Source organism: Heteronotia binoei, chromosome 21 (genome assembly GCF_032191835.1).
Source record: "Heteronotia binoei isolate CCM8104 ecotype False Entrance Well chromosome 21, APGP_CSIRO_Hbin_v1, whole genome shotgun sequence".
Lineage (NCBI taxonomy): Eukaryota > Metazoa > Chordata > Lepidosauria > Squamata > Gekkonidae > Heteronotia > Heteronotia binoei.
This window is the reverse complement of record NC_083243.1, coordinates 188,983,471-189,009,827: the sequence shown is the minus strand read 5'-3', so window position 1 is coordinate 189,009,827 and position 26,357 is coordinate 188,983,471. Positions and strand designations below refer to the sequence as shown.

General features: G+C 41.5%; 1 protein-coding gene across 4 annotated transcripts in view; it reads right to left on the bottom strand.

Annotated features, from left to right (window-relative positions):
- SLC15A2 (solute carrier family 15 member 2) overlaps window positions 1–26,357 on the bottom strand; it is a 144,937-nt gene that overhangs the window by 39,985 nt on the left and 78,595 nt on the right. For all 4 annotated transcript variants that reach the window (XM_060261865.1, XM_060261866.1, XM_060261864.1 and 1 more), the window contains 2 exons: window positions 13,346–13,510; window positions 2,224–2,270 (listed from right to left, as the gene is read on the bottom strand). In XM_060261865.1, the coding sequence (XP_060117848.1) occupies window positions 2,224–2,270; window positions 13,346–13,510 (212 nt within the window). The remainder of the gene's footprint in view (window positions 1–2,223; window positions 2,271–13,345; window positions 13,511–26,357) is intronic.

The window sequence follows — 26,357 nt, the reverse complement described above, 5'->3', positions numbered from 1 at the left end:
AAATATCTGGGGACTTTGGGGGTGGAGCCAGGAGACTTTGGGGGTGCAGCCAGGAGGCATTAGGGGTGGAGCCAAGATCAAGGCTGTGATAAGCATAATTGAACTCCAAAGGGAGTTCTGCCCATCACATTTAAAGGGACGGCACACCTTTTCAATGCCCTCCTTCCATAGGAAATAATGAAGGATACGGGCACCTTCTTTTGGGGCTCATAGAATTGGACCCCCTGGTCCAATATTTTTGAAACTTGGGGGGGGGGTATTTTGGGGAGAGGCACTAGATGCTATACTGAAAATTTGGTGCCTCTACCCCCCAAAAACAGCCCCCCCCAGAGCCCCAGTTACCCACGGATCAATTCTCCATGATTTTCTATGGGAATACATCTCCATAGGGAATAATAGAGTTCCCAGCAGACATTTCTCTCCCCTCCCCCTGTTTTCTGACGACCCTGAAGCAGGGGGAGGGTCCCCAAACCAGAGGATCCTCTGCCCTCACCTGGGGATTGGCAACCCTAGTTCCACCTGGTATAATGAAAACAAAGAGAAATATCCTATTTATTTCTTGGTCCCAGTTAATGTTATATATTGCACTGGAGGCTCTGATCTCCTGATACGGATCCCCCGTTGTGTGTAATTTTAACACAACAATAATTAGAATGTGTGTGTGGCGCGGGGGGGGGGATGAATTAATTATTGCAATCTGTCTACGCATTTATCACCAGTTTAAAAATGGGTTTTAAGTTTAACCAAATATATGCTCTTCAAAAATCCAGTGGCAATATGATTTGTAATAAGCAAACCATGTGCATATCTTCGTTAAAGCAAAGTGATGATGAAATAAATTATTCAAGTTGTTGTTTAGACGAGGTAGCTTTTTCCTTCATGAATATAAAGGAAGTTAACATTTCACACAGACACAATATTAATTATTGATTCATGTTATACATATATGACCAAGTTAATCAAATTAAAGCAAGACAGACAATAGGAGTAATGAAAATAATTATCCTCATTCTATGACAAACCTTTATCTTTCTGTAGGAGTAACAGGCAAAGAAGAATGGTTTGGGAGAAGCCTTTTCTCCATTTCATTTTGGACTATTCTGGAACAAACGTTTATTTATTCCTTGCTCTGCCCCCCTCCAGTGGGGATGCAAAGCAGCTTACAACATCATTTCCCCTCATCGGTTTCATCCCTACAACAACCTGTGGGATAGGTTAGGCAAGGGAGACTGGCCCAATGTTACCCAGTAAGTTTCCTTGACAGAATGGGTGTTTGAACTCGGGTCTTCTAGATCCAAGGCCAACACTCTTTATTCTATACTATCAGAGGCGTCACTAGGGTGGGTTGCACCCTGGGGTGTAACTGATTCAAGTCACCCCCCCCATTGGGCATCACCCCTTTTGGAGGGCTGCGTCACCCCCTCTGCACACAACCCCGCCCACTTCACATGGCCCCTCCCTCATCCACCCTCTGGTCACATGACCAGCCCCCGTAATCCAAGATACCAGTTTTGCAGCATTTAAGTTTCCCCCACTCACCCACACGCTTTTAGCTGAGCCAGCGGCAGCGCGGCCCCGGTTTCAGAATCCCGGCCAGCCCACACACAGCAGCAGCATTCTATTCCCAGGGCCAGCCCCTTCCTGTTGGGGGGGGGGGGTCATGGGTCAGTGCCTGGGGCCAATGAGAATGCTCTGGGGGAGGGCCAATGGCCCCCTTGGCCCCACCCTAGTGACGCCACTGTATACTATGCTACCTGATCCCAATAAACTCTTCATGGTATGTTCTTCACGTGCATTATGGCTCACATAAAACTGAATCATAGTATCTTATCTGTGTAGATTTCTCTGAAAGCCACATCATATTTTATGTGACAATTATGTTTATTACAGTTACTACACTGGACTGGTGTCCCCCATGTGAAACGTCTGTCAAGCACAATGCTGTGCAAATTGAGATACATCTCGGAGAGTTCTGTTCGGCTATGGCTCCCAAGAATCTATCACGCCTTTAGGAATACATATACAGTGCCCTTTACCTTTTAGCCTTACTGGCTGCTGCTGAATGTAGCTGTAATAAAAACAATCGGTACATAAAGCAGCCTTCACGTGAGACTACCAATGAAGTCAAAGTCTAGCAAAACTTGGGGCGGGGGGACGCTACTGGCTTTCTGCACCATCAAACTATAACATCAAAGCAACAAATCACACACAATCAATCCCCACCTTATTGCTGCCATTCCTTCTGATGGCTTTCCCCCCATGTCTTTAATCTAGAAAGAAAGAGACAAAATCAATACATAATTTCTCCTCACATGAAGCTTTCTTACAAGCAAATGGTGTACACATAACAACATGAATTCTGAACATGAGCCCACTGAATAGAGGGAGTCGTCTGCAATATGCATTCTATCAACGTTAGATGGCTTGATTTCTGCTAGGTGACCCTTATCGATCATAATGCCCCGGGGCTCAGTCACAAGTAAAGTAATTCATCTCCCTAAAGTTCCCAGTTGTCTTGGTTACAACTGGACTCCATTGCCTCAGACCCATTTCATGATTACATAAGGTGCTTAGATTACAGCAGGTGCTAAGAAGGGAAGGGAGAAGATGAACGGGCAACTGGAAGAGGGGATTCCAATTGGACCTTCCCCCAACAATCTGTTCAAATGTAAGAATCCCTCCTTCATAAGTTAAAGGGTCATTATGGTGGTGGAGAATTTACCTTATGGAATGTGCATTCTCATCCTCCCCCCACCCACCAAAAATAAGCTGTTTCAGTGATTGAGGAGGAAATTCTCTTAGGCCGTTTTCCCACTGAGCTTACCTCGGAGCAACGTCCCTCTTCACCGCGCAGCGTCTGCGCGGATTTCCCACCAACTGCTCCGAGGCTGCTCCGAGTAACCAAGTAGAGTCGCGGCTTTTGCGTCGCTAACGTTAACTGGTTTTTAGTGGTTTCCATTTGCGACGCAAAAGGTCGGGAACTTCCTGGTTCCTCGGAGCAGTTGGTGGGAAATCCGCGCAGACGCTGCGCGGTGAAGAGGGACGTCGCTCCGAGGTAAGCTCAGTGGGAAAACGGCCTTACAGTATCTCCCTTCAGCTCTTTTCCCAATGTGGGTAAAGGAATCTGAACTCTAAGCAAAAGACAATGGGTGTGATCGGACGGGAATTTTGGCTCACCATAGCTCCTCCCCTGGATTTAATGTGCACGATCACACACACACCTGTCCCCCATGGCCCGCTCATCCTTACCTCATCTTAGGATGGCCTGAGAACAGATTAAAGAATCACCAGGAACTTCCCAGTGGCAAAGTCCTTGTAGTGCTTCTGTGGCACATTTCCTGCCATGTGATTGGCCTGTGTGCACCATGCATGTGCAGGAGCAATGTGATCACTCCACTCTGCATGTGTGTGGATCGTGCCTGTGTTGCCAGACAAGCACCATCTGATCAACATAGCATGTCTCAAACAGGTCCAGCTTTCTAAAAGCTGACAGATTGCCAAGACAACTGGCTAATCTGATCCCACCCAATCAATCCCCTGTGATTAGTTCAGGGCCAAGGTGTAGAGGAAAGTTTTCCCTCATACATATGCGCCCCTCAGGCTGACATGGAAACTGAACAGCTGTCCTATCAGTAAAACAAAGTTTGAGTCCAGTGACACTTTTAAGACCAACAAAGTTTTATTGAAGGTATGAGCTTTTGTGCGCAAGCAAACTTCTTCAGCTTGTCTCCTGCCGCATATTTCCTGAATCAGTCAAAGGGTAGTTGAGGCTATGGCTTTCCCTGGAGGGAACCAGAAAGTATTGAGAGTGAAGAGGAAAAAATTGTCCCCATTCTCCTCCTTTGCAACATTTTGTGGTGGGAACAATATATAAATATTGTTGTTGTTTGCAAAATATGCCATATCTTTACATGCCTTCTTTCCTTAATTATGTCTTTTTGGATTTATGGTTTCTTCTCAGCCCTAAAATTACCCCTCTCTTCCCGTCGAGTACTGTGGCCGCGATATATTGGTAAACAGAAAAACTGTAAAACGGATAGTAGATAAACATGATTAATAATGAACAAATTGTTTGCAAACAGTCAACAGCAGCATTTCCCTTGGTAATGAATTCAGACTTGATTAGCATCACATTACTGTATATTGTCAGTTATTAGTGCTGAACTACACTGATGAATTTTTGATAAGAGGCTGTAATGCCATCAAATATATGAAGAGTTTGAATTTCACAAACAAAAAAAGTCACGCAAGGGGCGGAAAATAAATCATTGGATTGTATTCTGTGGCATTCTACTAGGGAACAAAAGATGGGGGAGAAAAGCAGAAATACAGCATCTGCCAGTCGATCGTTATTTACACAGAATCCTAAGAATTGGAAATACAGATATGACGTTCATTTTTTTTTCCCCATTTGAAAACTTTTATTGATGACTTGGAATATAACAATTCAACTGTATGGGTTGTACGGTAACACGATACATTCAATCAATAGCTATAATAAAATAACATTAACTACAACTTGTAAAGCTTGCGAGGAGGTTTTACATAGTCGACTCTTAATGCAATAAATTTGTTCCGTACATGAACCACTTTAAAATAAAATTAATACATTAAATTAACAGCGTCAAGAAAATTTGCATATTTTTCATATGGGGCCAAGCATTCTAAAAATGGACACCATATTGTTTCGAAGAGAGACATACTGTAAGTTGAGTCTGCATTGCAGTTTGCGTCCGCTAATTTGTCCATTATGCAGAATTCCTGTATTATAGAAAGCCAGTTTGTTATTGTTAGTTGTTTGTTAGATTTCCAAGCAAAGGCTATGAGACCTCTGGCAGCTGCACATAAATAATTCAAGAGGTGTATTTTTTCCAATTTAAAGGGACAAAGGGTCCAAAGGTTTAAGAGAAAGAGTTCTGGTCTTAACGGAATGTTGATATTGATTATTTGTCTAATGAAAAGCCGAATTGAAGACCAAAATTTAAGAATTTGGGGGCAGGTTCACCAACAGTGTAGGCACGTACCTTGCATGTTGCAACCCTTCCAACGGTTAGGGGACTTAATATATTGCATTTGGAAGGGTTGAGCGTTAAGTACCATCTTGCGATGGTTTTGAAGAATTGGGTTCTCAATTTGGTGTTGGAGGATTTAAAATTTTCAGAACCCCATAGTTGTTGCCAATGATGTTGTGTTATAGTGATTTTTAAGTCGTTGGACCATTTTACGATGTAATTTGGTGTTTTAGAGTTCATTGTTTCTAATAAGCATTTGTAGATGGTTGAAATTGTTTTGCGATAAGGAGATTTAAAATATTTTTTAAGAAATGTTTCAAAAACAGTTAAAGACTGGGTAAGTCTATGTTTGATATTGGGAGAAGTCAGTAAATGATTTAATTGAAAGTATTGATACCAGGGAACTTTGAATTTACCTTTTTTTTTCTATTATGGATTTATCATAGATTTTACCATTTTTTAGAAATATCAATTAATTTGTATAAATTATTTTGGTACCATTTATAATATGTTTCATTATTTAGTGCTGGCTGGAACCAATTCTGGTCCAGGAATGGAGATAATGGAAATATTCCTGGTGCCAGCTTCTCTTTGTGTCTGTCCCATATTTTTAAGGTACCTAAGATAAATGGATTGTGTATTCTTTTTTATCATTATTATTTATTTAAGATTTATATCCCGCCCTTCCCACAAGTGGCTCAGGGCAGCTGAGTGTAGGTGTAGGACGTTGTTTCGCTGAGTTCCATACTATGTTTCCAATAGGCTGGGTGTATGAGAATCCTTGTATTTGTACCCAATCTGGAGATGTGTGATTTGTATTCATTAGTTTTACTAAAGAAGCTATGTGTGTTGCGTCATGGTATAGAATTATATCGGGGAACCCGTATCCTCCTTCTTGTGGACTTTTACAGAACGTTGAGTAGTTGATCCTTGAGCATTTTGAATTTCAAAAAAATTTTAGGAACAGTTTCTGGCTTTGAATTAGTGCTTTCCGAGTTATTTCCAGTGGCAAAGACCTGAATAAAAACATGATTTTGGGCAAGAGAAAAGACCAAACAAGGTAAACTTTCTCATGCCAGGCCAAATTGATTTTTTTTCCATGCCTTGAGTCTTGATTGGATAGATTCCTGAATGGGGATCCAATTAGTTAAATATAATTCATCTAATTGAAGAGGAATTTGCAAGCCTAAGTACCTCCAATTTTTTGTGATCCATTTGTAGTTAAAATGTTTCTTTCTATTTGTAACTAATCTTTGAGGAACAAGGGGTACAATTCTGTTTTTTTTGTTGTTTAATTGAAGTCCTGAGATCTGGCTGAAGAGATTAATTAAAGAATTTAACTGATATAGAGATGATATAGGATTTGTGAGGTATAAAACTACATCCTCAGCAAACATTGATAGTTTGTAAGTATTGTTTGCAATTTTGACTCCTGATATGTTGGATTGAGAACGAATGAGAAGAGCTAAAGATTCAATAGAAAGGTTAAAAAGAATGGGTGATAGGCCCCTAGTAGGAAAAAAATATATTCTGAGTATGCACCATTTATTCTAAGTTTGGCCTTAGGGGAATAATAAATTGATTTGACCGCAGTTATGAAGTTGTTCCCAAAACCCATTGTCTGAAAGAGATTAATAAGATAACCAATTTCAATAGAGTTGAAGGATTTTTCCAAGTCTAATGAAAGAAGACTTGATTCTATTTTATGTAAGCGGCAATGATTGATGATATTTACAGTTTTCCCTATGTTGTCGGTTATGTTTCTTGATGGTATGAATCCCGCCTGGTCACTATGGATATATTGTGAGATGAATTGGTTAAGTCTTGATGTGAGAATAGCTGAAAAAAAATTAAAGTCTTGATTCAATAAGCTAATTGGTCTGTATGATTTCACATCTTCAGGATCGTGCCCAGGTTTTGGGATTACAATTGTTATTGATTCAGACCATGAGCTGGGAGGGTACCATAGTTTAGCACATCATTGCAAACTCACACAAGGTATTTAGAAAAGATTTGGTGAAAAACTTTATAAAATTCATTGGAAAGACCGTCAGATCCTGGTGATTTGCTGTTTTAAATATTTTTTATTGCATCTGTAATTTCTTTTTCTCTAATAGGTGCATTCAGTGATTATGTTCTTTACTCAATTTCAGGAGATCTTTAATTGATTTTAAAAATTGATTAACTGAGTCCTGAGAAGGTGAAATTGATTTGTAGAGTGTACTATAAAACTTAAAAAAATGATTTAAAATTTGTGAATTAACTTTTTGGGCTAAGTTGCGTATAGAATATGAACTTCTAATTAGATATTTTAATTAGATATCTAAATTAAGGTCAGCCAATTCTAGGGCTTCTAGGGGCTTGCATTGAGTTTCAAGTTTTTGGTAAGTTTTTGGGTTGCATATTTGTTTGTGAAGGCATTCTAGGCAATCAGTTTCTATTAAAATCTTTTCTTTTAAACATCTCTGTTGTTTGGTGTAGTAAGCTGAGATCGATATGATTTGACCCCTTATGACAGGTTTCATTGCTTTCCAAAGTGTGACATTTGTGATTTCCCCATTAACATTTTCTTGAAAGTAATTTAATAAAGTTTTTTTGATATCTGCCTTAATCATGTCATGCGAGAGAAGAGCTGGATTAAAAGTCCATTGTTTAGAGGGCCTTAGAGAAGTTGACCATAAGATTTTTACATTGACCCATGCATGGTCTGAGCATATTTTTGAACCAATTTCAACTGAGAGAATTGTATTCGCTAAGTTTTTGGATCCTAACAGGAAGTCTATCCTGGTGTGTACCTGAAAACGTGCTGAGAAATAAGAGTAGTCCCTAACTGTTGGATTGCATGATCTCCATATATCAAGGAATTCAAACTTGTTTAAGATAGAGAGTAAGTTAGTATATCTTTGGAGTTTTGTTCTTTGTAAATTGTTTTTTTGGGGGGGTTGGATCTGTCTAAGGATTGATCAATTATATAATTTAAGTCAGCACCTATTAATGTGTCATCATGTGCAAAATTTTTTAAGTGGGTGAGAACTTCTATAAATGGTAATTGTTGCTCATTAGAAGCATATATTGATGCTATCGCAATCAGTTTACTTCTTAGTGTTCCTTTAATGAACAGATATCATCCTCTTGGGTCACAAAATGAGTCAGATAATATAACAGAATTTTGGTTTGAAATTAGGATTGCAACACCTCTTGCCTTACTTGTGCCTGGTGCTTGATATTGATGGGGAAATTGTTTGGATTGGAAGATTTTGTAATTGGGTGATTTCAAATGAGTCTCTTGAAGACAAATGATGTCTGGATGTAGTTTTAACAATGCAGACTCAAATCTTTTTTTCTTGATTGGGTTATTGAGCCCCCTACAGTTTACAGTAAAAAGTTGAGAGCATCAGCCATTTGGAGTGTGCAGAAAGTAGATGGTTGGAGTTATATCATACAATACATTAAAAAATAACATTATTAGGTGCTGCACAATATTGTATACAAAGCTTGTACTTAGGTAGTGGCAATTTGTGAAAGGTCGACTATCTATGGAGTTGAAAAAGCATATTAACCAAGTAACAGTACCCACTCCCTTCCCCCCACCCCCTTCCTTCTTCCAGTTCAAACAAAAACCATCCCCCCCTTCCCCCAAATATCCCTGAATGATTTTTGTAGTTTCTAAGGTTACTACTAGTTAATGAGGCTTTTGAATTTAAAATATTACTGTAAAAATATAAAAAAACAGAATAAAAATGCCCAGAAGTTGCTATTTAGCTTTACCTCATTTCCTATTGGTACAATAAAGAAAATAGTTGCATGTCCACTGTAAACCTGAAAAACAAAAGAACTCCCAGTCTCTCTGGACTTGGGAAGAGAACCTTGTCTCAAACTACGATTGCCATGTAAAATACATAGAGTAGCAAACACAAAATACTCGCCATTACGAGGAACTATAGTAGAGTCCACCTTTACCCTCCCCACCTCATGGAGTTGTTCACTTTTGGCTATTTAGTTTTAGCAAATGAAAAAAAAGTTTTTAGGTATCACCTTTTCTATCTTTCTTGCTATCTGTCCTGGTCCTTGTTGGATAAATTCTTTGCCAGCTTGGAGGAGTAGATGTTAAGTCCAGTTTGCACGTTGTGGATTTACGTGGTCTGTTGTCCGGAGCTTCTAACTGGAGTTTTTGCAAGAGATCGTAGCCTGAATCAGTGTCCGTTACGAAATGAGTCGTTGAGTTATGTCTGATCGATAGTTTTCCTGTTGGAAGCCACTTGTATTTAACATTTGCCACCATTAAGGTTGTCATGATGGGTTTTAATGAATGGCGAAACTGAAGAAGTTCTGAAGGTAAGTCCGGAAAAGCCAGAATTGTTGTGGATTTATAAGGCAGTCCTTTCTTTGTTCTTGCTTCCTGCAGTATTGCATTTCATGTTCTGTAATCAGCGAACTCGGTCATTATGTCACGAGTGCCATGAGCCCTGACGAGGAGGAGCTGGAAGGGTTAACAGACCTGGAAGAGTTGCCAGCCAGTTCTTCAGCTGAACAAACAGCAGCTGGCCCATCAATCACTCTCCAGGCACCAGTGTCAGCTGTTGACGATCAATCTCCTCCAAGCTCTCCTCCTCCCATCTCAAGAGTTCAAAGCAGGCTCCAGAAAGAACTTTCAGAGCGAAGACATGAGGGACGTTGATGCTTCAGATATCTCAGCCCTGAGTTCTAGCAGAGTCACTGCTACCCAGGCAGCAGGCTGATTGAGACTTCCATATAGCTCCCACCCAGGACCTGGTAACCTTGTGGAAGCAACAAGTCTATTCTCTGGCTTGCATCCATGCTCCTTCCTGATCCCTGATCTTGACCTGCTTGATTTCCTTGGCACCCTGACCTTTTGGCTTTTGGACATTGACTTCTGATTTTGGTTTGTGATTCTGCATTGGTGACTTGGCTCCTGCTTGACATCCTGGACTTTGACCTTGGACTGGCTTTGGACTCCTGCCTGCCTGCACCCTGAGAATATGACAGAGAGGGCCTTTTTTGGCTGCTGCTTGTACTGATCCGATTCTATACACTTTGATGGTTCTACACCATCTTCAAGGTTCATAAGGGAGGAAGGCCAGTTAGAAACAAAAGAGATAAGGTTCATATTTCATTCTTCTGACTCATCAAAGCCGCAGAATTTTATGGAACGTTTGCGGAGTTTTTGCTCTAAGATAAAAATTTTCTCGATGGCCCAGTCTTCATGTTTTTGAAAAGCTTGGATGCTTTCCTGGTTAGTAATACTATTTTCTAAGGCTGTTTCAGCCCTTTCCGCTACTTTCTGGAGGGATGCTTGGATGTTATTTAGTTGTTTTGACATCGGTTTTAACATCTGATGTATTTGGGCAATTTCTTTCAGAATGTCTGTTTTGAAGGATGTTAAAACGTCCGCCATACCTGGTTTAGCCGGCATTGTTTGATTATGTTCCATTTCTTCAGTTTCGTTCGCCATTTTGGATGGTGGGCCTGTTTGTTGCGTCTGTTTTCTTGCCGCATTTGCTGAGTATAGATACGACCGGATAGCAGATTTTTCAGGAGATTCGGGTTTGTTTTTTATTGTCCCAGGCTTGGGCATGGTTTGCCGCAGTCAAAGTAGATTTTTGCATGATTTTTAAAGCATGGAGGGAAAGGGGTAAAGGGAGCTTGACTATTCTACGTCCGCCATCTTAGTAGCTGACGCCCCGCCCCTCAGATATGAGGTTCATAAGAAGATGATGAAAGGAACAAAAAGAGAAAGAAAATGAAAAGAAAGCTGTGGAAGCCTTTCAAAAGAAATTAAGAGTCATGCTGGTCAAGGGGAAGAGTTTCCATCGATGAATAAACCCCTCTTTACTCTTGAAGTCTTTCTAATGTCTTTAGACATGCATAGTAACATGGATTCGACCTTTACATTTGTTAAATTCATGAGCAAAGCACACAAAAATGTGTTAGGAGAAAGTAATTTAAGAATGTCAAATCAAAGAATGGTTGGTCTGGAACTTAAGGACATGAATATCACATACCCTATATACTCGAGTATAAGCCTAGTTTTTCTGCCCAAATTTTGGGCAGAAAAAACCCCTCCTCGGCTTATACTCGAGTCACTATTCCGCCCGCATCCCCGGAATTCCAAGGACAGCTAAAGCTGGAGTTCAACTCTCCCTGTCGTCTCCCTCATTTGGCAACCTTCGGCTGATCACTCCCTTTTAACGCCGTGCTAATAATAACCTTCTGTCGGCATCCTCTGAGGCTGTGAAGCCCAGAGAGACAGACCGTCAAGGAAGCGCTGCACAACAGCGGGATTAGCCGGAGAGAAGGGCAAATTGGGGAGGTGGCAAGAGCTGCTCCATCTGCGAGGCGGGGGAAAGGCGATGGCAGCGGCCTCAACCCCAATCACCTCACACTCAAACTCCTCCTCAGCGGGCGCCAAGGGAGACCCGCCGCTGCTGCTCCTCCCACACCTTCAGCCGGTCCTGCCGTGACGCCTCCATGTTGTGCGCAGCCGCAGCAGCTCCTGGCAACTGTTGTATCCAGCCGGCGCCTTTTTCTCCTCCTCCCTTTCCCCCTCCCCGCTTCCCCGTAGAAACTGCCGTTGCTGCCGCTGTTGCCACCTCCCTCCCCTTTTTTCCCCCTTCACCCGGCTGCGCCCCGATCACAAGCTCGCCTCCCTTCCTTCCCCCCTCTATGACGCGATGGCAGCGGCCAACTTCGGCAAGATCCAGATAGGGATCTATGTGGAGATCAAGCGCAGCGATGGTGAGCGGCGGTGGGGGGCGAAGGAAGAGAGTGTGGGATGGATGGATGAACGGAGTGGTTGTGGAGCGGCCGCAGGAGGAGCATCAGCAGCCGCCGCCCCCTGCTCTCCTCATTGAAGGGGGAGGGGTCGTGCTGGGACTGGTGTTTTCAGTCTGACCAGAAATAACTTCTGCCTTGGTATTGTTGATTTGTGTTCTGCACCACCATTCTCCTCATCTTTCATTGCAAGCAGCATTGTGGCCTTACCTGCCACAGGAATAGTAACTGCTGCGTTTCCCACCCTCGGCTTATACTCGAGTCAATAAGTTTTCCCAGATTTTTGGGGTAAAATTAGAAGCCTCGGCTTATATTCGGGTCGACTTATACTCGAGTATATACGGTACTTTGTCAAGGCCTGATTACCCAGCATCTCTGATTTGGCTGCTTATAAGTCAAAATAAAGTTTACTTAATCAGCTGATATACTCTTATCAACTTAATGGCTAGTGTATCGATCTGCATTTTTTCATACGAAGCTAGAAGCATTCATTCATACAGATGATAAGTAACTTTAAAAGTTGCTTAACTTCTAGACCTACCATCAAAATGCAGAATGCTTTTAGGTTATCTTTTAAGTTTAAAGCTTTAGCTTAAAAAAAATTAGAAGTGATTTACTGAAAATAATTTACTATTTTGGTGGGGGGGGGCGTGTCAAACAGTAAGCCTATTGATTTCCATGGTTTTTGGTATGGATGTTTTGACTGTAATTCTTAATCGTTACAGAAATATTCCAAAGCAAACTATCAGTTGTTATTGAGACAGTTTGTTCTGTGACAAATTTAAAACATCTTTGCAAACTGAAGACCTTTCAGAGCAAGTTTGTTCTTCCACTATGTTTCTAACCACTCAATAGATTATATTTTGACGTCCTAATACAGAACTTGTTGGGCAGGAAATGACTCCAGTCCAAGCCCACTGATCTAAAGAGGCTTAAACTGAGGGAAAGCAGATTTGGTACTGTTTGTAAAGAATAGTGGTGGTTTTACAATAAGGTGGTCTGTTATCTGTATACAAAAGTCAAACTATCATCTTGGATTCCAGCAACAATCAACATGTTGCTTTTGTGTATACAATTTAAGAAATGATAACCAGACAGCCAAATTATCAGGCCCAGCATTTACATATTCTCTAGTATCTGGTGAAATCAGATACTAGTACCATAATCTTTTATCTGAATTAACCTGGGAATGTAGAAAACGTGCAGGTTAACCCTGCTGTTAGAAAAGGATGAGTTTATAAGCTATGACCAAAGGTTTTCCTTTCTTCTGTGGGATAAGGATCCCAGTGTCAATAAATCCTTGGTCTCATACCTTTTAGTAATTAAACATAAAATTAAAATTAAAAATGCTTATAATTAGGTTGGCCTTAGAATGGAAAAGGGAGATTAAAATATATTAGTGTGGTTAGGTTTAAGGCTATGCCCAATAAAGCCATACCATGGAAGGGAGGGAGGGAGGAAGAGAGGGAAGAAGGGAGGAAGTGTGTGGGATGTTGAATTTTCTCAAACATGATTTTGTCCCATTTGATTTCCATACTTACTAGACAGCTTGTTAGGTTTCCTTCTGCCTTGTAGACTATTAAGCTGTATATCAACTTTTCCTGGACAGTATGATTAAATGTGAAATACGATCCTTGATACTGTATCCTAAAAGGAAGGCTTTGCTGGGAACCAGTTAAAATTAATTTTGAGTAGTCATCAGGGTCCTGATCAAACAGAAAAAAAAAAGGGAAGAGAAATCAAACAAAAAAAGTTACATGTTACAATAGATGATGAAGGGGGGGGAAACCCTTTATGTGACTTGGGAATCTTTCTAAATTTCATGGCCCAGAACTCTCATTCAGATAGAGTGTGGTAAAAATTACATTGTTGATTTTCCATAGGGATTAAAAATATGGGCCCCCTGCTGGTAGCAACTAGTGTTTACAATCTCAAATAGTAAAGAGTACAGTAACACCTTTAAGACTAATAAACTGTATTGTAGTATAAGCTTTCAAGAAACACAGGTCTCTTCAGCAGATGCTTCAAACAGAGTATTTTCCATTGGTATAGAGTTTTCAGTATTCAAAACATTTCAGGGACATCCAGAGCGTTATTTATACAACAGCTTTGTATGTCAAACAGCAATGCAGATGTGCAAAGCAGTTTGAAATTGAAAGACTCTTAGTTACTGAGCGGCTGAGGAGAGATCGGAAGAGGTAATCTCCCAGATCACTTTATCCTCTTAGTCACTCTGCTACCATCAGTTCACTAGATCCACTTTGTTCTAAGCCTTTTGCTTGATGTGATGATTACTATCAGCCATGTGAGTTTACATTCATAAGAAATATCCTCCCTAAAATTGTCAGCATCAATCTCTTTACCATCAAAAATGGGAAGGTGCAGAAAGTCCATCTGAGGAGAGCAGTACTGGGGCTTAAAGCAAAGTTTATTAAAAACAGTCATAAGACCAGCATACAAAATAATATAAGATAATACAGCATAAGAACATGGCAATAGACAGTTACAGCCATAATTCCTAAAATTCCGGACCGAACTAATCCTTCACTAATAACTCAACTTACAGTACGATCTACGCTTTTTAATTACCAGATAACAATACCTAGCAACCTTGCGTGAGACGGATTCATAATTGTCAGCCAATAAAAACTTCATCACTTGTTCCTCAGCATATTTACAATAATTTGCAAACTTATTGAAACTTCATCACTTGTTCCTCGGCATATTTACAATAATTTGCCAATGGTTTAAAATGTGAGAGAAGCGGTATCAGCAGTTCTGAGGGCTTAAGTACTACAATGGAGGATAGGAGGACATTATGTGAGGGGGGAAAGGAAAATGAATATCGTTTCCCTCAGAACTCAAAAAGCCTTTCAGGAGTCCAGAGGCAGCACTGGAGTTTTTGCCACCCCAGGCCATCCTCACACCTGTGCCCCCCATGGGGGTCAGAGCAAGGCCACGCCACCTCTTTTGTCCACCTCAGTTCCAGGCAAGCAAAAGGGGCAGCGGGGCTTCTGTGTCTTGCTCTGAGGCTCTCTTCCCTTGCAGGGGAGTAGGGTTGCCAATCCCCAGGTGGGGGCAGGGGATCCCCTGGTTTGGAGGCCCTCCCCTCGCTTCAGGGTCATCAGAAAGCGGGGGGAGGGGAGGGAAATATCTGCTGGGAACTCTAATATTCCCTATGGAGATGTATTCCCATAGGAAATAATGGAGAATGGATCTGCGGGTATCTGGGGCTCTGGGGGGGAACTATTTTTTTAGGTAGAGGCCCCAAATTTGCAGCGTAGCATCTGGTGCCTCTCCTCAAAATACCCTCCAAGTTTCAAAAGGATTGGACAAGGGGGTCCAATTCTATGTGCCCCAAAAGAAGGTGCCCCTATCCTTCATTATTTCCTATGGAAGGAAGGCATTTAAAAAGTGTTCAGTCCCTTGAAATATGATGGCCAGAACTCCCTTTGGAGTTCAATTATGCTTGTCACACCCTTGATCTTGGCTCCACCCCTAATGTCTCCTGGCTCCACCCCCAAAGTCCCCAGATATTTCTTGAATTGGCAACCCTACAGGGGAGGCAGCTAGGAACAAGGCCACGCCACCTCCTTCGTCTGCCCAGGTCCCGGGTGGACTAAAGAGGCAGCCCAGCTTCTCTCCCGGCTGCCTCCCTTGCAAGATGAGGCAGCCTCAGAATGAGGCCGCTTTCCTCTGAGCCCGGCTAGGAAGCCAGGCTTGGAGGAGAGCCCACACTGGCACGCAGTCCCACCACTCTCAGTCTGCAACCCAGGAAGCCGAGAGTGGTGGAGCAGTGGGAGGGGGCACCTGAAGGTGACCTGTAGGCGAGGTGGAACCCAAGGTAGCCACCTTGCCTACTCCCATGCACCAGCCATGCAGGAGTCTCTCTCTCTCTCTGTGGGTGTGGGTATTTTAAGTGCTGTCAAGTCATTTCTGACTTATGGCAACCTCCAAAATATCCTATTGTTAACAACCTTGCTCAGGTCTCACAAATGGAGGGCTGCCACGGCTTCCGTGAGTTCGTCCATTCCATGTTCCTCTTTTCCGGCCGCCTTCAACTTTTCCTAGCGTTATTGTCTTTTCCAGCCACTCTCGTCTTCTCGTCATGTAAAGCACAATAGTCTCGGTTTAGTCATTTTAACTCCCAGGGAGAATTCAGGCTTGATTTGATCCAGAAACCACTTATTTGTCCTTTTGGTGGTCCACAGTGTCCTCCAACCCCACATTAATCAGCTTTCTTCCTGTCAACTTTCTTCATTGCCCAAATCTCACACCCATACATGGTAATGCCCCTACCCTATGGAACCGACTCCCCGAGGAGGTGCGGGCCCTGCGGAACCTTGATCAGTTCCGCAGGGCCTGCAAGACCGCCCTTTTTAAGCTCGCACACCTGGACTGTTAAGAAGATCGGCAATGAAGCATCCGCCAATGCGGTTTAAGACCATACCGCTGAATAACTGCACTTACTGGACTGTTTTAATGCTGTTAAGTTAATGTTTACTGTTTTATATTGTTAAATTTAAAGGCTTTTAACCACTGTATGTTTTTATGAAATGTTGTTAGCCGCCCTGAGCCTGCCGAGGTGGGGAGGGCGGGATAGAAATAAAATTTATTATTATTATTATAATGGGGAATACTATGTCATAAATTATCCTAATCTTGAATGCAAGTGATACATCTTTATACTTAATCAGGACCTTTTTTCTGGAAAAAGGTGCCGGAACCCTCAAGAGGGAAATGAAGGAGAAACACACAGGTGCCCCTCACGAACTTTTAAACATTTTTTTTTGAAAATTTTGTTTCTACAAGGAGGCTCTGGAACTCTGGTCTGCTGCATTCTCCCAGGGGAAAAAAAGCCCTGTACACTTAAGAATCTTTTCTAGCTCTTTCATGGCTCCCCTTCCCAGTCTCAGTCTCCTGATTTCTTGGTTGCCGTCTCCCTTTTGGTTGATGATGAAGCCAAGGATTAGAGAATCTTGAACAATTTCAGTGTCTTCATTGGTAGGCGTAAAGCTGTATAATGTAGTAGTCATTATTTTTTGTCTTCTTGATGTTCCCTGTAATCCTACTTAGGCACTTTCTGTTTTAACCTTCATCAGTAGTCAATTCTAATCTTCACTATATTCTGCCAGTATTTGTATAGCTAACAAGCATTTAAACACAAAGCTTTTCTGGGTGCATGCAAAGTAGCATTCCTTGCTGTGTTTCATCTTGTTTAATGTTTCCCCCAGCTTTCTTTGTATTCATAATTACATGAATCATAAACATATATACTTCCCCCTGCTCCAACTGTAGGTTTCAGTATTTGTTGTAAAAAATTCTTAATAAATTTTGAATGTTCTCAACTCTGCGAGGATTATCACTAACAGAAAAAAGAAAGATCCTGCCAAATCAAAGTTGTATAGCACCACAAAATGTTTTAAATATATTTTATAATTGATTGTTAGTTGCCCTGGGTCCGCTTGTGGAGAGGGCGGGATATAAATTTAAAGAAGGAAGGAAGGAAGGAAGGAAGGAAGGAAGGAAGGAAGGAAGGAAGGAAGGAAGGAAGGAAGGAAGGAAGGAAGGAAAGAAAGAAAGAAAGAAAGAAAGAGAGAGAGGGAAAGAGAGAGAGAGAAAGAGGGAAAGATAGAGAAAGAAAGAGAGAGAGAAAGAGGGAAAGAGAGAGAAAGAAAGAGAGAGAGAAAGAAAGAGAGAGAGAAAGAGAGAGAGAGAGAGAAAGAGAGGGAAAGAGAGAGAGGGAAAGAGAGGGAAAGAAAGAAAGAGAGAAAGAAAGAAAGAGAAAGAGAGAAAGAGAGAGAGAAAGAGAGAGAGAGAGAAAGAGAGAAAGAGAGAAAGAGAGAAAGAAAGAAAGAAAGAAAGAAAGAAAGAAAGAAAGAAAGAAAGAAAGAAAGAAAGAAAGAAAGAAAGAAAGATTTATAATCCCACCTTTCTCACAACAAATCAGGACCCAGGTCCAGGAGCTACCAAATCCCACATCCAAATAACTAAGATGCAATTAATTTAACAAAACTTCATTAAGAACACTATCAGCTGCTAGAACGCATCTCCCTTTTTTGTCCAGACTCAGACAGTCCATATAGGGTTGCCATGCAGCTGGCCAGCAGGGGAATATTGGTGAGCCTCATGAGCATCCTACCATGTTGATGTCGCTTCCATCCACCCAGAAATGCTCAGCATGTTCCTGAAGGACACCGAGGTCTTACCTCAATGCCGGAGTGTCCCTGATGGTGCACCAACATCACTTCTAATGCACAAAGGATCGATGTCCTGTGTCACCAGCAAAGGCCCCATACCATCTGGTGATTCCCATCCCCCCCGGCTCCCTGCCAGTCAGCAGTGGGGTCTGCTAACCCTAGGCCTGTAAAAGCTCGGAGGAATAATACTTTATACTAAGCCATACCAATGGTCGATCAAATTCAGCATTGTCTACACAAACTGGCAGCAGCTCTCCAGGTCTCTCACATCACCTATAGCCTGATCCTTACCGGAAATATTGGAGATTGAACCTGGGACCTTCAACTTACCAAGCAGATGCTCTAACACTGAGCCACACCCTGTCCTCAAAAGATGGTTTTCCTTCACCACCGTTATGCCAGATGAATCTCGCCTGCACATGAAGCTGACTTATACTGAATCAAGCCATCAGTCAATCACAGTCAATATTGTCTACTGAGACTGGAACTGACTGCCCAGGGTCTCAGGCACAGTTCTTTCACATCACCCACTACCTGGTCCTTTTAACTAGAGATACCAGAGACAGAAACGGGGACCTTCTACATGCAAAGCTGAGACTCTTGCACTGAGCTGCAGTGAGGTAGTTGAGATTAACTTTTACTAACAGAACGGAATGAAGGAAATTAACATGGTATAGCATAACGTTTAACATTTATAAACTAGAGTGTTCACATAGATATTATCTCATTAAGCCTTACAATGTGTCTGTAAGATTGGTCAGTCTTTTGATCCCTGTATTTTAACTGAGGCTGGGAAATTATGCTAGGCGAGACAACAGAGAGCTCCAAGTGCTTTCACCTTCATAACTTTTCAAACTTCCTTTTACCATGCTTCAGCATGCCAGTGAATTGTACATATATGAACATATGAAGCTGCCTTCTACTGAATCAGACCCTCGGTCCATCAGTCAGTATTGTCTACTCAGACTGGCAGCAGCTCTCCAGGGTCTCAAGCTGAGGTTTTTCATGCCTACTTGCCTGGACCCTTGTTTTGTTGGAGATGCTGGGGATTGAACCTGGGACCTTCTGCTTACCAAGCAGATGCTCTACCACTGAGCCACCATCCCTCCCCTGCTCTCCAGGATCTCAAGCTGAGGTTTTTCACACCTATTTGCCTGGACCCTTTTTTGGCGATGCCGGGGATTGAACCTGGGACCTTCTGCTTCCCAAGCAGATGCTCTGCCACTGAGCCACCATCCCTCCCCTGCTCTCCAGGGTCTCAAGCTGAGGTTTTTCACACCTACTTGCCTGGACCCTTTTTTGGAGATGCCGGGGATTGAACCTGGGACCTTCTGCTTCCCAAGCAGATGCTCTACCACTGAGCCACCGTCCCTCCCCTTACAGGGGGCATATGCTGCTGCTCCTCCTTTCCTCCACTTGAAGGGGAATGAAGCATGCTGTACCCAAATACCTGAGGAAGGACAAGTTGTTCCCTTCCCATCTGAGGCACCCATCTGGCGTGGGTTCTTCCGTTCTCAGCAGCAACATTGGAAGCAAACAGTAGCAAGGGGGCATGCAGGAAAAGAAAGCACGTTGCCGCCAAAAGCCTAAGAAGGAAGTCAAGCAACTTCCTCCTGTCACAGGCAACCAGATTCAGGGTGTATCATTCCCCAAGAGGAAGGAAGTTAAGGCATTGCAAAGTCCAAGCACATGTCCAGCTGCGAAATGTATATGCCAGAATTCAGTTCCTTGATATGAAGAAGAAGAAGAAGAAGAAGATATTGGATTTATATCCCGCCCTCCACTCCAAAGAGTCTCAGAGCAGCTCACAATCTCCTTTACCTTCCTCCCCCACAACAGACACCCTGTGAGGTGGGTGGGGCTGGGGAGGGCTCTCACAGCAGTTGCCCTTTCAAGGACAACCTCTGCCAGAGCTATGGCTGACCCAAGGCCATGCTAGCAGGTGCAAGTGGAGGAGTGGGGAAATCAAACCCGGTTCTCCCAGATAAGAGTCCGCACACTTAACCACTACACCACACTGGCTATCTGTGTGCTGCTGCCACAGATACATATATATATAAAAAAGAGATGCAGTGTGAGAAATAGACCCCTAATTTCAGTAATATACAGACATCGTAATCACCCATTTGGTTGCCAGGGTGCCTGGAGATCCAACTCACACACATCTGCCAGGGAAGCGTGGGTTTTGTCTACCAGAGTGTAAGAGACTCATGTGAGTACTAACAGCCACAGCGTTGCAGCAGCATTCTGTATCTCCGATGGAGTGCTAGTCAGAAGGACAGATGGGTTTCCAGCGCGCACCATCTCGGCCGTTGCAGTGAAAGAAGTTGCGACGCCAGGAACTGTCCGGGCAAGCGGCTTCCAGCCTTAACCAGGAAAACCATGTTGGTAGGCTAACATCATCAGCAACTATCTTCCTGCAGTGCCAGACTCCATAACAGCGAAGCAAGAGGCTCACGTACTCAAAAGCTGTCACTTATGCATAAGGCAATCATGCTTATCTTAGGCATGGATCCTGCCAGACTGCCTAAGCTTTTCTCCAACGGAACCCAAGACAAAAGATGGTGCCAGTAGAGGAGTAAAGAAGAGGAAGAACAGCTTCACTCAGGGCCATAGTTATTGTATAAATCGGGTGTCACCTTAGATATCAATTTGACTCTCTATTGTCACATATAGATAAGTTTGATAGCTTGTTAATCACTTTCACCCCAATACCCTCACCCATTCTTTACCCTAATAGTCACCCTGGAGCCTCCCCCTTCTTGCCCATTGTTACCTGGAAGCCCAATCAGGTAACTAGGGCCATGTCTGCTCATTGGCTGGATATGGATATCCAATCTGGTGTCCCTAATAAACTGGCCATTGGTCACCGTATAAGTCCAGCCCTTATGGTCATTGCAGAGCCTCCCCTTTTCTGAGGTCATGTACCAGCTGACCACCTGTCATCCGCCCTTGCACCTCCTACCCCCTAAGGGCTCAAGGTAGTCCTTATAACCTCTGACCCAACTCTCCACAGGTGTGCATCTAGCAGTACCCCATTCCTGCTGTTTAGATACATCCCTGATCAGTTGAGGGTCCTTTCCCCCATCGCCCTAGTTTGTCGCCATTGGAGCCTTCCTTGAAGACTACGATCGGTAATTATCACCCTGTTTGTCCTTATCACCTTACGTTACCTCTATATATTTATCTCTATTTTTATTAGGTCTGTATGTATGTTATATGTATCTATTACCTTGTATGTGTGTTCTATATTTTTCTGTAATAAAATCATAATTGTTTTACTTAATTAGTGTCCTCTGTAAATTTAGCAAGAATTTCTGGAAGTGGGATTCTGTATACATAGATTCTAGGTCCTTTTGAGCCGAAGTTGACCACCTGTCAATTTCCCAACCTCTTTGGAGGGCATATTGGCTTACAGCAGCACTGGGTATACTGCTTTTATATTTTGTCTGCTTGTGCCCTAAAGTCACCTAATAAATGCATGCCAGGGCAGGTCCAGGTTTGGGGGGAGCCTGGGCAGACTGTGCCTAAGCCCCCCATCTGTCCACCTCCACAGAACCACACATGCTCTCTTTCCCACTCCCACACCTGCATTCCTCTCACCTGCCCATGTATTCTTCTCCCAGTTGTGAGCCTTCCTATCACCCATACTCAGTTCCCTGCATGTGTGCAACCCTTTCTCCAACAGCACTGGCCCATGCATATAGCTAGGAGTACTGCTGCCTTTGCCACATGGAATTCCACTTCTGTGCACCACCCACTTTTCCTTCCTCAATGCTGCTAGGCAGTTGGGAGTGCAGGTAGACAGGTGATGAAGGAGGTGCACGGTTGGGGGTCAGCAGCAGTGGGTCCCACCAAAAGTTCTGGGCCATGGCACCTGCCCCACCTCAGGTATGCTGACTCCAGCCCTGAATTCATGGCTGAGATGGAATTTGAACTTCAGCCTTCCTGGTTCAACAGGCCAATCCCTAAACCCACCGTGCTACACTCTAAAGCCACTCATGTCATGCACAGGTGCAGTGGTAAAACCTCAAAAGGAAATGAGATGACTTCCGGGGAAGGTAAATGCCGAGCTGAGCTGTCTCTCATAACGGGAGCAGGCTGAAACTTTTGTTCAGGGTAGTAGAGGGCAAATTAATGCCTACTGCCTACTTTTCTCAGTGAGAGAAAGGTCCAAGACTTGCATGGAAACTTTGATAAGAGATTTACCTTGGCTGAAAAGAAGCCCTGGAGGGGACTTCTTTGAGGCTTTGAGGGGTCTTGTGGAGTCTGCATAGTCAATGTCTGCAAAAGTTCTCAGAGTCATTGATTTGACATAAGCTCGTCAGGATCCTAACCTTCTTGGACATTTCTAAACAACTAAAGCTTTGAAAGACCAGTGGAAACTTGGATAAGTGGAGAAAAAGGTACAGAAGTTTTCTTTTCATTCCGGAGCTATTTATAGCTTAAAGGGACAAAATTAAAAGGTGGTGAAAAGAAAAATAGAAAGCTTGCAAGAAGAAGAAGGAAGGGGTGAAGTTTGGATTGTTTAAATATAAAGGACAGTGCTAAAAACTGCTAAAAAGTGAAAAGGAATTCATTGTTTAGTCTACTTGCGGTTTTGTGGTCTCAAAGCAAAAGCAACTACGTCAGAGACCTGCAGCACTTCTGAGCAAGACAGGAAGTACGTCAAGTATCGTGAGATCTTCATGAGAGTTGAAGGTGACAGAGGCAAGAAGCAGTAAAGAAAAAAGCCTACTCTATACCATAGAGAAACATCGGCAGCCATTGCTGGGAGGCCAAATATAAAACATCATTTTTAAAAGAATTTGGGACATTAAAAATTGTCAGAATCAACTGGAAAAGGGTAAGAAGATAAGAACTATTGGCTACATTATTTGTGGGCTCCTAGGGTGATTTTAAAAGGGAAAAAACAATTTTTTTTGAAGAAGGAGTAAAAAATCGCGGCCGCCATTTTGGAAATTTTAGAGACTTTTTTGATAAATATCTTTGATAAAACCAGCGAAATTGGGCTTGCTGGAAAGGGCAAGCCCTATTCTATTGAACCTGTCAGATTGCAAATTGGTGAGGTCAAAAATTTCGTCATTTTTTAAAGGGGAATTTTTTTTAAAAAAAAAATTATATCTTGGCCTAGGAAGCTCAGAAGAAGATAGAATAAAGTTTAACTAAAAGAGTAAATTCAGATCTTTTGAATTTGGTAGTTAAACTTGTAATTTGTGAGAACGAAATTTTTAGTATTTTTATTTTTTTTTTTAATTTCTTCTCTTTCATTAGAGAAAATGCAGGACCAAATGGATGCCATGGAAGCCAGAATAATGAAAGGAGTTAAGAGAATGATAGATGAACTAAAGGAAGAAATTATTACAGAGATTAAAAAAGAAGTGGATGATCTAAAAAAAAACCTGAGGAAACAGCTAAGAAAGTGCAGGGGGTGGAAGAGAAAGTAAAAGTACATGATACCACCTTGTTGAAAATTCAAGAAAAAGTGACAATCCACGACTGTAAATTAATGGAAACTCAGATACGTCTGAGAGGAGTACCTGAAGCAGAGAATGGTGACTTGAAAGGATATATAAACAAAATAATTGCAGAATTTTTAGAAGAAGACCCTGATGAGACCAAAAACATGTATGATCACATGTATAGAGTTAATTCACTTTTTGCCAAGAAAAACAATTTACCAAGAGATGTTGTTATAAGATATATGACAAAGGAAATGGTGGGAAGGATCATGAACAAAAACTTTGAACAGTCACTGATAGTAGGAGGCAGTAAAGTGAGAATCATGAAGGAGCTGCCAAGACAAGTGATAAACGACAGGAGAACATACAAAAAGTTGACAGAAAAACTGAAAGACAATGGCACGAGGTTCAGATGGATAATACCCGAAGGTTTGAGTTTTGAACTTCAGGGGAAGAGAGTTACAATTACAAATGCTCAGGAGCTGAGTAGATTTTTTGAAGAAAATAAAGAATTTGCACCATGATGGATTACAAATTACTGTCTTGGAACGTTAATGGACTAAATTCACCACAAAATAGAAGGGCAACATTTCATTGGATCAAAAAGCAAAATTGTAATATAATTTGCTTGCAAGAAGTACACATTAAACAAAAGGATTATAAATTTTTATGGAACAAACAATTGGGAACGGAATTTTTTTCATTAGCTGAACAGAAGAAAAGGGGAGTAGTTTTCTATATTAAACAAGAATTGGAGCCAAAGTTAGTATTTAAAGATAAAGATGGAAGATTTATAGCAGTTGAGATAATATTAAGTGGGAAAAGAATGTTGTTATTGGGACTATATGCATCCAACAGTGCAAAGGATGCTTTTTTCAAAGACATTATACAACAGTTGGATGAGTTGACTTATGATCAAATACTCTTAATGGAAGATCTTAATGGAACAGTCGAGAACTCATTGGATAGATCTGGAGGGAAAAAAAGCGATGGGAAAGAAGGGAAACTGCCAAAGTCTTTCTTTGAATTAGTTAAACAAGAAAACTTAGAAGATATATGGAGGAAGTTTAATCCTGAAGTGCGGGACTATACTTTTTTCCCCTGCAAGACATAAGACTTTTTCCAGAATTGACATGCTGTGGGGAACTAGAGACTTAGGTCCCATAACAAGGAAGATAGAGATTTTACCTAAAATTGGGGCTGATCATAACCCAATAATGTGGATTACAGAATTGTCTAAAAGATTGAGGAGATGGAGACTGAATGAAGATTTACTACAGAGCAAAGAAACAGTGGCATTTCTAGAAAAAGAAACTAAGGACTTTTTCCAAGTGAATGATAAAGAAGATATTGACTTTCAGATGGTCTGGGATGCTTATAAAGCAGTAATGAGAGGGTTGTTGATTACTCTGAACAATAAAGACAAAAGGAAAAAAGAAAAACAATTATTGGATATTCAAAATGAAATAAAGAAAAAAGAAGGAGAGCTGAGAAAAAGACCAGGGAAAAAGAAAATTCTAAGGGAAATTTCAATATTACAAATTCAATTGGGACATTTGTTAAACAAAGAAGTGGAATGGAATCTGAAAAGGCTTCAGCAGAAATCGTTTGAAGGGGCAAATAAGACGGGAAAGTATTTGGCGTGGCAATTGAAGAAAAAGAGAGAAAACAAAATAATTAGTAGGATTGTGCTAGATGGAAGAGAAGTAGTTACTCAAGAGGGAATAAAAAGAGAATTTTTAAGTACTATGCCAAGCTGTTTAAAGGTGCTGAAGTAAAGAGAGAGAAGGTAGATGAATATCTACAAAAATTAAAAATTGAGCCCCTAACCGAAAATATGAGAAAAGTCTTAAATGACCCAATTGAAAAAATAGAAATTGAAGCAGCAATCAACGCGATGAAAAATGAGAAAGCTCCCGGGCCAGATGGATATACAGCTAAATATTTTAAAACTTTTAAGGATGAATTAGTACCAAAATTGCAGAAGTTGATGAATGTAATAAGAACAGAAGGGAATGTACCAAATACATGGAAAGAAGCCGTTATTTCCTTGATACCCAAAGAAGATAGAGATGCCACAAATGTGAAAAACTACAGACCAATTTCGCTTTTGAATAACGACTACAAAATATTTACAAGAATTCTGGCAGAACGACTTAAACAATATTTGATAAATTTTATAAAGGAAGATCAAGCTGGTTTTCTTCCCAAAAGACAAATAAGAGACAATATTAGAACTGTTGTAAATATTGTAGAATATTATGAAAGACATCCAGAAAAAGAAATAGCATTATCCTTTGAGGATGCAGAGAAAGCATTTGACAATTTAAACTGGGACTTTATGTTTGCAGTAATGGATAAGATGGAGCTTGGAGAAAGCTTTATAAGAATTATAAAAGCAATATATTCTGAACAAAGGGCAAGGTTGTGTGTGAATGCAGATCTTACAGATGAAATGAAAATCAGCAAAGGTACTAGACAAGGCTGCCCGCTTTCACCATTGTTGTTCATAATGACTCTTGAAATTTTATTGATGCAGATTCAAGAAGAAAAAGATCTAGAAATACAAATAAAAGGCTATACCTACAAGTACAGAGCATTTGCTGATTATATAATGTTTATAAATGAAAACCCCATACAAGTTACACCTTTGTTATTAATGAAAATACAAGAGTTTGGGGAGTTGGCAAAGGTACTAGACAAGGCTGCCCGCTTTCACCATTGTTGTTCATAATGACTCTTGAAATTTTATTGATGCAGATTCAAGAAGAAAAAGATCTAGAAATACAAATAAAAGGCTATACCTACAAGTACAGAGCATTTGCTGATGACATAATGTTTATAAATGAAAACCCCATACAAGTTACACCTTTGTTATTAATGAAAATACA